Consider the following 10,798-nt stretch of genomic DNA (forward strand, 5'->3'; position numbering starts at 1 on the left):
GTGACAGTGGGATGAGGAAAGTGTGGTTCAAATCTTCTAGGTTTTCATTCCTAATCTAGGGGCGCATGTGGGTTTTTGTGCAATATTGTTATGATTGAGATTCTTCTAATCAAGGAAGGAGATTGAAGTTGTAAGTTTGGGTGCAACATTTGAAGTTGTAAGGGTGCAACATTCTTGTTAATTGAAAGTTTTTCCAACAAATAGTTCTTTAAGTAAAATGATGAAGTTTTTTTTTTTTTTTTTTTTCTTTTTCAAAAGAAGATGTGTGGTGAAGAAGAGGAAACAAAATAAGAGGATACGGTGCGGGAGGGGTGATGGGGCCTATTTACATTTTCGTTTTTTGATATTAGATAATTAAAAGAAAAGAAAATTAAAAATACTTAAAAAAAATACCATTTTATATGGGTTGCCAACCAACCATACAATAAGTTGAAACCTTTTCATCAAAAAAAAAAAAAATTACGACTACATTTGTGACTTTTTATAAAATACAGGGACCATTTATGTAATTGTCTTTTTGTTATTTACGATATTTAATCTGATTAGGGTTCTTGCTGATACGTTCTTTCCAAAAGGAACTGTTGACGCCCAGAATCATCCATACACCTGAAAGTGATGAAGCTCAAGCAACTAGAAAGTCTACTCGGTAATCTTCAACAGTTCGACAATCCCAAGGTAGATTCATACACATTCATATACTTTGCACGTATCTGTAAGCTGATTGTTCTTCATGAGCTTTTTTTTTTTTTTTTTTTTTTTTTTCTTTTTGAATTGGAAAAAAAGGGCTAATTTCAGATTTACACATGAACAAGCGTTTGGGTTATCTATGACTTGCAGATTGAGCTGGAACAATATCCAACGGGAGCTCACATTGCTTCTCGTATGCTATACACGGTATTTCCTCCGTCTCCCTTCTCTTCTATGTTCCGATTGTTCTTTTACGTTTGTGTTGAGATGGTATTCTAGGTCTGAAAATTGAAACTAAGCTCATGTTCATCATACTCGACTTCAATATTCATATGAATTGCCTCAGTTTTGGGGGGAAAAACTGATCAACCAACTACATCCACCTTGATTACAAATGCGTTCATTATAATAGTTCGAGTCATGTCATGAATTCAAATGTGTTCTGTTTGTTCAGAGCTGTTTTTGTTAGTTTCGCTATAATATGAAACAGCGGCAATGGAAGCTTGTTGATAAAATCCCTAATTGTTATCATTTCTTTGAGTTTTCCAATTTTACTGATGTAGGCAGAGAATTCATATGGGGATGTAAGCAACAAAGTAGTAGCAGACTTTGGATGTGGGTGTGGCACATTAGGTCTTGCTGCCACTCTCCTTGATGCAGAGTGAGTTTTATTTTTTATTTTTTTAAATAAATTTCTTGTTCTTGGCTTATTTTTCTGTCAGATTTTGTGTTTAATCTTTGAGTTTGTAGTGAGCATAACAGAAAGTGTTTTATGTATCTGCAATTTGACTCTAAATTGGTGTTTAATAGACATGTCATTGGCATAGATGTTGATGATGAGTCCCTTGAAATTGCATCAATCAACGCTGATGATCTGGAGGTAATTATGACATCAGCATACACCCTTTATCCTTTATCCTTTAGCATTCAAGATTTGTTAAAAAACTATTTATCTGATTTAAAGTTCTTTTATGGTGATTTATTTACCAGGTTGAAATGGGTTTAATTCAATGCGAAATCAAGAATTTAAATTGGCGAGGTCACTTATCTTATTTAATCATTTTCTAAATTCCATTTTATTGTATGCTAAAAAAAACTTAATAATTACTGATATTTGATAATTTCTGTTATTTTTGAAGGTCAAATTGTTGATACTGTTGTAATGAACCCTCCATTTGGAACACGGAAAAAAGGAGTTGACATGGAGTTTCTATCTGTTGCATTGAAGGTAAAAATAAAATATCCTAAAGAATAAATAAAATTTATATTAATCCATTCCTTTTAGTGTCATAATAATGTGTATGAAATATGAATGTATCAGGTTGCTTCTGAAGCTGTATATTCATTGCACAAGACAACAACAAGAGAAGTATGTCTTCTTTTTCACTCATGAAAATTACATTTTTAGTTTAAAAAAAAAAGGTTTTACAATAAACCAAATTCCTAAAAATCTATATATTAAAATCCCACAAAAAAAAAAAAAAATTGAATATTTTTCTTGTTTTTGTGATTGTAGCATATCAAAAGAGCAGCATTGCGTGATTACAATGCTAGCAGTGCTGAGGTTATATGTGAGGTACATCAAATAACATTGTGTGTCTATATATATATATATATATATATATATATATATATTTCTTATCAAGGCATTTTACTTTGAAAAATATTTCCATTTATAGAATTGTAATAAAAAAAAGATGAAGGTAAAATGTTATAAAAAAATTAATGAAAGTATGTTGCTATTATAAGTTTGTTAACATATCTTGTAAATTTGCCAGCTTCGATATGATCTGCCAAAACTATACAAATTTCACAAGAAAAAAGACGTTGACATTGCTGTTGACTTATGGCGATTTGTTCCTAAATCAAAACAAGAATCTTCTTCATGAAAAAAGATGTTGCATTGACCACTCTCATTAGAGATGTTGACTTTGAAGACTGATTTTGCGATGGGTTTTCTGTTTTTTTTTTGTTGGTAAATTTTATAATTTGTTTGTATATTGTTAGTACAGAAAAAAAAAAAATACAAAGTTGGCTAATGGCTATGAATTAAAACAGTATAATTTTATAAGTAGTTGTAACATCATTTCACTATGTCAAATTTGGTTAGCGAATTTTAGAAATTGTTGGCAAATATAACGTATTTTTAAGAAATGACCATTTTGAGTAAGTTGAACCAAAAATGTTTGTAAATTGTCGACGAGATAAAATAATTTTAATAGTAATTTGTGATATTTAATAAGACTGTTACCATTATTTACCTTCATTTCTTTTGAAAAGGTAATCTAATATATACTCTAATTTCGTACTATATATGTTTTAGCCAGGATTTGAACTTTCAATCTCATATAACAATTGATACCATATTTAGATAAGTGATCATTTTTAATTATTATTATTATTATTATTATTATTATTATTATTATTATTTATGTTATTATTATTATTTTTAACTTTTATAACAAAAGGATCATTCATTTTGTAGTATAATTTATTGTGAATTACAAAATTATTGTATAAATTGTCCTACCACAACCAACCTTTAAAAAGATAATACAAAAAACTTTTCCTAGATAATATGATATTTTGAAGAACAACATATTTTATGAAATGATTATGTAAAAAAAGGCAATTTTTTCTGTTCTTTATAAGTTTTATATGGTGATGAGTGATGACTATTTCATGAAACAATTTTGCAATTTGCATAATTTATATTACAAAAAGATAGTCTCGTTACTCGTAAGGATACCAATATGACGAGTTTTAAATGGACACTAACATTTTTTTATTTTATTTTTATGATTAGTTTCAATAATATATTTTTTGACAACATAAATTTAACGTTTTTTAAAGTATAAAAATCTTTTTAACAAGAAGTAACGGATATGGACGTCTGTTCGTATCGGGAACATGTACCGTTTAATAACAAATAAAATCGACGGTTTGATCCTCAATCACTGAAATCGGACGGTTTAAATCTTTTCGGTAGGCCAAGAACACCAAAACACTTGATCACTACTCCTGCTTAGAGACCAAGGAACTAATTCGAACACACTGGAGAGTTCATGCTCACAAATTTTAAGAAATTGCCTGAAATATAAACGATTTGTAAATGTATGTGAAGAAAAATTAATGATGATGATGATGATGACGTTAAGGAGAGGTGTAGCAGGAGCTAGTAGGTTAAATGCTTCGCGTTTCTTCTCATCATCGTTGCATTCTGGTGGTGTTGGCGGTGATTTAGCGGCGGATGATCTGGTTTTGGACGATGTACCTGTATCCGCTCCGGTTACCTCTGTGAAGTCTGATACAATACCTACGCTTCTCCAGCCGCGCGTCGTGATATATGATGGTGTTTGTCATCTCTGTCATCGAGGTTTCTTCTCGATTCCTTCCATCAATCAAGCTTTTTTTTTTTGTGCATAATTTGTAGTTTTGCAATTGCAATTGCTTCACATTGTTCGAATCTGGAAAACTTTGTGATTGAACTCACTGATTGTGCCTTTGATCCAACAATGCTCAAATTTAGGGCCGATTGACGTTTAGAGAGATGTCATAGTTCCAGTTTTCTGATCATAGCTGTTTTTGTTCCTCTATTTATGCTTTTGAAAAGGTGGATATGATTTTTGTTCCTCTACCCTAAAAAACTTGAAGAACAGCGAACGATTCATACAATCATATTCACAATCAATATTGCACAGTAGGATCTCTTATAGTCTCACGCGAAGGGTTACAACTATTCGCAATAAAATTTCATCTTTTCTCAAAACCTTATATGATCGTTTATCATGTTTTCACAGGTGTGAAATTAGTGATCAACGCAGACAAAGATAGGAAAATCAAGTTCTGTTGTCTGCAATCCAAAGCTGCTGAACCATACATGAGAATATGTGGTGTGGATCGTGAGGATGTTCTTCGTAGATTTTTGTTCATTGAAGGACCAGAAGCATACCACCAAGGATCAACTGGTTACAACTCTTCTCTTTACTCATAAAGCTCTTCTTATATGTTAAATTGTGAATTCATATGCTCAACCTCTTCCCCCCATTAAGAGCTAAAAAGAATATACATACTGATATTTGAGTCTTCATATCTTGTTTTTGCAGCTGCGCTGAAGGTGCTTTCTTACTTGCCATTGCCATACTCAGCATTGAGCTCTCTCATGGTTGTTCCGATTCCAATAAGAGATGCTGCGTATGACTATATTGCTAAGAAAAGATACGACTGGTTTGGTAAGGACACAAATTGTTTAGTTTTGAAAGAGAAAGAATTGCTTGAAAGGTTTATTGATAGAGATGAAATGATTCACAAGAAATGGTCAGACTAGTAATTCTTCATGTTATAGGTAAGTTCTCTCATCCCTGTTTACCATATTTCAGATAGAAGCTTTAATTTTTAAGATGTAAATGCGTAGAGTTGAAGTTCCAAATATGATGTTTGGTTCTGTGAACTTTTTACTGTCTTTTGAGTCCCTAATTTATAGTCAGAGTTTCGGGTGTTGGAGCATTTACACAATCTATATTCCCATTGTTCATGCCCTTTTATGAATAGATTAGGGTTAAAGGTGTGCATTTATGCAACTATGTTTTACCTTTTTTTATTTATTATCATACAAGGTATGCAATGGGTTTCGTTTCAGGACCAAAACTTGTGTCATGTCCTCTGTTTAACTGGTTGAAAAGCTGTGTGATTCATGTTTGTTGCATAGATTGGTCAAAAGATGAAAAACATTGGCCCATTAATTGATGAAACATTGATGCATCATATTTTGGCCTAAATGAAAGGGAAAAATACATAAAAGCCATTATATTTTGGTCATTTTTCGGGTTGAACAATTATATTTGAGTTTTATCAGTAAAGTCACCCAAGTTTGATAATTATTTTTATATCGACCATCGACCATTTTGAGGTGCATGATCTCCTATTTATATAGGAGGTTAAAGTGGTTTACAAAAGAAAACTTTATCAAAGTTTAGTGGCTTTAGTGGAATATTTAGTGTCAAAATTTTCAATAAAATTACTAAGTTTGACACGGAAAAATTGTCTATATAGTGGATAGTCAAAATATAATGGTTTTTTATGTATTTGCCCAAAATGAACTTGCATATCTCTCTTCTTATTCTAATGAAAAAATATGTTTATTAGTGTATCATTCTATTAGGTTTCCTAATTAATATCATGTTATTTGTCAACTTATTGATTGTTTATTTTAAATTTTAAATTTTAAATTTCATTCTAATTACATTAAATTAATAACATTAGAATAAAAATTAAAATAAAATTAATACAAATTATAAGATCATGTATTTATTTAACTCGACGATTATAATTTTATATAATTAAAAATTTTGTTAATTAATTTTATAACCTTGGTTTCCATGGGTTATAAACTAGTTCCTTCTATAAAATATTATATTAGTTCTATAAAATATTATGAAAGTTTAATTAATTTTATAAAGTGTTATAAACTATTTCCTTCTATAAAACACTCTTGCACAAATTAAAATGAAAGAAAGTGTTGGATAAATACCACTTATCAACAAATGAACAAACGTGTTTTTATAATTAATTTAATTATTTATATAATTATAATTCACAAAATAAATAAATTCTAAGTGATTTATTTTATATGTTTATTATTATTATTGTTATTATATTAAGTGCTTCAAATATTTGTTTGAAGAGCTTCACATTTTGATCCGTTGATTCTGATCATATTTTTTGGGATTGCTCTCATTACATAATTCCAAAAGAAAAATATTATAAAACCAATAGTTTGATTAATAACTAATGAAATTTACAACCGCATATTTTACATGCAATGAAACAAAAATGAAGTTGAGGAATGAAATTTACAAACTACATATTCTTTGAATTGCAAGAAGCAAAAAGTAAAACTCTAAATAACATGACGATAGCAAATTTACAGATAAGATGAGTTTTCCATGATCTACATAAAACCATAACAATATTACACGTTCAAAAGCATTGGTGCTGGAAATTCTTGTGCATAAATCACTTGTAAAATTTTCAAATGGTGAAAAAATTTACAACACATCGATTGTTTTCCCCCCACATATCATCCTATCATATATGTAGTCAAATATAAGCTTTTTTCTGACTTACCAGCGAGATTCCTGATTCCCTCTTCAGTTCTGTGGGTCCCATCTTTCCTTTTTCACATCTTTGGTTCTGATCACATAAATTTTTTAAATGTCAGATTAGATAGATTATATCATATAACAACACAAACACAGTAGAAGAAGGTGCTGCTTACCAACTCCCACAAGGCTTCTTTTTGTCAACCTTTACATGAATATTGAACCATTTCTTCTTCTTTATTCTTTCCCTTGATGTTGCTTTTTGTTGGCCATCTTCTTTGGATTCCTTTGACCCACCCCCTCGGCTCTTGCTTCTACGACGACCGCTATGACTACTACTACTACTGCGCTTCATTGGTGATGCCATTGTGTACGATGCATGTATCTCATTTCGTTGCATAAGAAGCTCATCAATCTACATAACAAGTACATACTAAAATTACTTATCTACCCTTCACGTTGTTTTATTTTCCCATTACGTGTTTCTCCATAAAGTGTTTGTATATATATATATATATATATATATATATATATGAATAAACCGACTAAATGACCATTTTACCCTTAACATTCCAAAAAACACATATTTCACTATTTTCATTATTTGAACTTACTGCTTGCATTTCTTGAGCATATCTACCAGTCATCTCTGTGAATTGTGCAAGAACCTGTCATCAGTATACAAACATTAAATACAAAAAAGAAAAACATATCTATATATCAATTTATAAAATTAACCAACCTGTTTGTATTCGGATTCAAACTTTGAAAGCTCCAATCTTTTTGACAAAATCTGAGCTTCAACTGTTCTCAAGCTCTCCTTTTCTTCCACAAAAGCCTCTGTGCAAAGAACTTCTATTGTGTAGCTCACACTTTTAAAGAAATTATCACCTACAAACATGATGATATTGAGAGATTTGATGATTAATAGCCAAAACATTAAACATTATCAGAAAAGTAGATAACAAGTCTAACCATAAACAGCAAATGTATGCATTCCGGCTTTTATTTCGTGTATTTCACATGGCTGAAACCCATCGAGTTTTTTGAAGAAAACAGCATCCGGATCCTTTACAGATCCCATCTGAAGCCAACTCAACAAGAAATTAAAAACCGAAATAAGATTATGTAAAAATAAGCACATTTTTTTAATCATAATTGTATATAACTTACTGAATTAGATGGTGGATCTAATCGGTAGACTGGGAAACCAAGAAAATACATTCCAGCTGATGTCACTTTCCCTGTTTTCGCACTATCTTCCTGTAGTGCAAGATTCAATCCCCCATTTTCTTCTTGATCAAAATACAAAAGCTGCAAAAAAAAATGAAGCTTTTTAGGCAAACTAAAGAGATAAAAAAATTAGAAAACAATTGTTACAAACCTTGAACTTGCTCTTGTCTGCTGATTGAACTCTGCAAACTAATCCAGCTTGTGCTTGTTTCTCTGTTATTGTAACAGAATAGAAATGAGCACATTGCTTCTCAACCTGTACACAAATATAAATAAAATGAACAATCACAATAAATAAAACTTGAAAAAGAAAGAAAGAAAGAAAGAAAGAAAGAAAGAAAGAAGAAGCAGCTTTTACCTTTCTAACAATTGGTTGCCCTAACTCAATTGGCTCAATAGTAACTGTACCATGTAGTGCCTCCTCTAACAAAGTGGCAGATACAGTAGTTTTTATGGGAACTCCAAGTTTGCTGCATTGTTTTATGAAACATGATAGTTTCAAGAGAGTTGCAACTTGCAAGCATAAAGATGAATAAACACAAGGAATAAATGATAAAAACACCTGAAAATTGCAGCAAACATGGTATTCACAGCACCTAGACTTGAAAGATCTAGCTCCAAATCTTGGTTTTTGCTATCAACAGCCTGCAACCATGATGACTACTGTGTTAGCAAAAAAAATAAAACATGGTATTAAAAAAAAGACTGAAAATATCAAAGATAAATTGACCTCAAAACCAGCAGTGTCATATTGATGACGTTTATCAGGATCAGATAATATGTTGTAGGAAAAGGTTATCTCATTGAACATATCAGTTGTTTTAGGGTCATTTGCATTCTTGTCAGGATGATACCTAAGATACAGTATCGACATAAATCCATCAGAATAAAAGAATTAGTTCATGAATAGTTTCAAAAGTTTTGATCTAACAAATATTGACACTCAAAAGATGAAGATATAAGATCCAGATTTGTTTACAATTGACATATATGTCAGAAAGGAGAAAGAAACATGTTAAGAACTTTTTTTAGACAACATAATCACCTAATCCTTCCTGAAATTACTCCAACACAACGAATCATCTGTCGCAATTATGTAAATCATTTTGGCTAGGGCAACTGACAAAAATCTACACAGCCACATCACGCAAATACCCAATCCATGTGTAATGATTCAAATGAATTACTACTACAACGCCAGAAATGCGGATGAACTTTACGAGATAATTTTTTTTATCGGTTTTACCAGAGTCGTAAACACATAATTCATCTTTATATCTAAACGCGACATAGATGGCTAACGAAAAACTACTTCGAATCACGTACAGGAAAATGAAATTTTAGCAACTAATTATGAAAAAATTTGAAAAAATTGAGAGGAATTGTAAGATAACATACTTTAAAGCCAATTTACGATAAGCACTTTTGATTTCTTGATCTGTGGAGTTGCGAGACACACCGAGAACATCGTAGGGGTCTCTCAGCGACTGTTTTTCTGAATTGTTCTTCTCCGATTTCGACTTATGAGCCGGCATTTTCAATAATTTTGAACTATTGAAAACTAGGCGCTGAGAAAAACCTAAAAATGTCTAACAAAAATACGAAGGTTTTTTTTTTTTTTTTTAATGTGAAATCTGAAAATTGAAATTGGAGACGAGATCAAATTCTTGTAAATTTGAACGCGAGATTCTTGTTGTGACGGAGAAGCAGAAGAAACGATGAACAGTTGGACCAACAAAGAAACCCTTTTGCGTTGTAGACAATCTCAGCTCCGTTTGGTTTGGTGGCTGGCCTCCCTCACTGGGGGAGAAAGAGTGTTGTCGATAAAAGTTTTGTCATCGTATGAAATGTTACAAATAACCCCTCATGGTTTTTGATTATTACACATTCTTCCTTGTGTATTTTGAATCCTTGACCATGGTTTTGAAAGATTTTTTTAGTCTGGAATAAGCTCGTTGATACATCCACATCGACTATTTCATTCTTTTACTAATATATCATCTTACTATGAATAAATGAACAAACAAATTCTACAATAATAATCAACTTTAACATAAAAACAATAACATCTCACCAAACATTTTTCACATACAAAAATACGTAATCACAATGGTCCAAGTTGTACCATCTCAAGAGTCATCAAGTGAGGGTATATTATGGGGCATTAAAGATATTTGAACGAACATGATGAAATTATAGAATTACAAGAATAAACAATGTGTTGCGGTGTTGCTACGTCGAACTAGCGTTTGAGACTGATCAAGGAAGAGCAACAACGGGACAAGAGCAATGATGAATAATGATAAACCAACATACAATGACAAGGAGGATGCAACATGCATCGTCATTGCAAGAGATGCATCCTACAACCTGCCTATGAAAATTTTGTTTTTTTTTTCGTTAGAGCTAATAGGTCGAGGAAGATGTGACAGACAATTAGGCATGACTTTTATCAGAGACATGGGTGGGAGGTCATCCTCATATGGGGTTCGGATCGATAAATAAAGGGAGCAATGATGAATGATAGATTGTAAGAAAGGAAAATGTAATTAGGTAAAATGTGTGCTGGGATGGATTGAGCCATCTTTTGACTTTATATACTCATATATATATATATATATATATATATATATATATATATATATATATATATATATATATATATATATATATATATATATATATATATATATATATATTGCGATTAAATTTTATATGTACATGAAAACAAATATTTATTTAACTAAACAATTATATTAAAAGCTAGCAAAAAGAAA

General features: G+C 31.0%; 3 protein-coding genes across 4 annotated transcripts; 2 read left to right on the forward strand and 1 right to left on the reverse strand.

Moving 5' to 3' along the window:
* Positions 1-540: 540 nt before the first annotated feature.
* LOC145044315 (S-adenosyl-L-methionine-dependent methyltransferases superfamily protein) lies at positions 541-2,781 on the forward strand. Of its 2 annotated transcripts, none has more exons than XM_078993184.1 (9): positions 541-675; positions 838-894; positions 1,251-1,348; positions 1,498-1,567; positions 1,678-1,726; positions 1,827-1,915; positions 2,009-2,056; positions 2,204-2,263; positions 2,466-2,781. In XM_078993184.1, exons 1-9 carry the CDS (start codon positions 616-618, stop codon positions 2,574-2,576), a joined length of 642 nt encoding a protein of 213 aa, XP_078849310.1. In that variant the 5' UTR covers positions 541-615; the 3' UTR covers positions 2,577-2,781. The 2 variants fall into 2 exon arrangements, with proteins under 2 accessions (XP_078849310.1, XP_078849311.1); XM_078993185.1 differs by having other exon boundaries at positions 565-675; positions 784-894.
* Positions 2,782-3,684: 903 nt separating this feature from the next.
* On the forward strand, positions 3,685-5,287 carry LOC145044316 (Putative thiol-disulfide oxidoreductase DCC). Its single transcript, XM_078993186.1, has 3 exons — positions 3,685-4,063; positions 4,488-4,655; positions 4,794-5,287. Exons 1-3 carry the CDS (start codon positions 3,820-3,822, stop codon positions 5,012-5,014), a joined length of 633 nt encoding a protein of 210 aa, XP_078849312.1. The 5' UTR covers positions 3,685-3,819; the 3' UTR covers positions 5,015-5,287.
* Positions 5,288-6,538: 1,251 nt separating this feature from the next.
* On the reverse strand, positions 6,539-9,860 carry ARL1 (ARG1-like 1). The gene is made up of 11 exons (XM_078989104.1): positions 9,420-9,860; positions 8,752-8,875; positions 8,584-8,666; positions 8,380-8,491; positions 8,173-8,277; positions 7,962-8,102; positions 7,764-7,872; positions 7,531-7,679; positions 7,403-7,456; positions 6,965-7,203; positions 6,539-6,879 (listed from the first exon to the last, which is right to left on the reverse strand). Coding segments are annotated over exons 1-11 (1,254 nt in total). The 5' UTR covers positions 9,557-9,860; the 3' UTR covers positions 6,539-6,878.
* Between the last annotated feature and the right edge of the window lie 938 nt (positions 9,861-10,798).

Source organism: Lactuca saligna, chromosome 4, assembly GCF_052625555.1.
Source record: "Lactuca saligna cultivar CGN05327 chromosome 4, ASM5262555v1, whole genome shotgun sequence".
Taxonomy (NCBI): domain Eukaryota; kingdom Viridiplantae; phylum Streptophyta; class Magnoliopsida; order Asterales; family Asteraceae; genus Lactuca; species Lactuca saligna.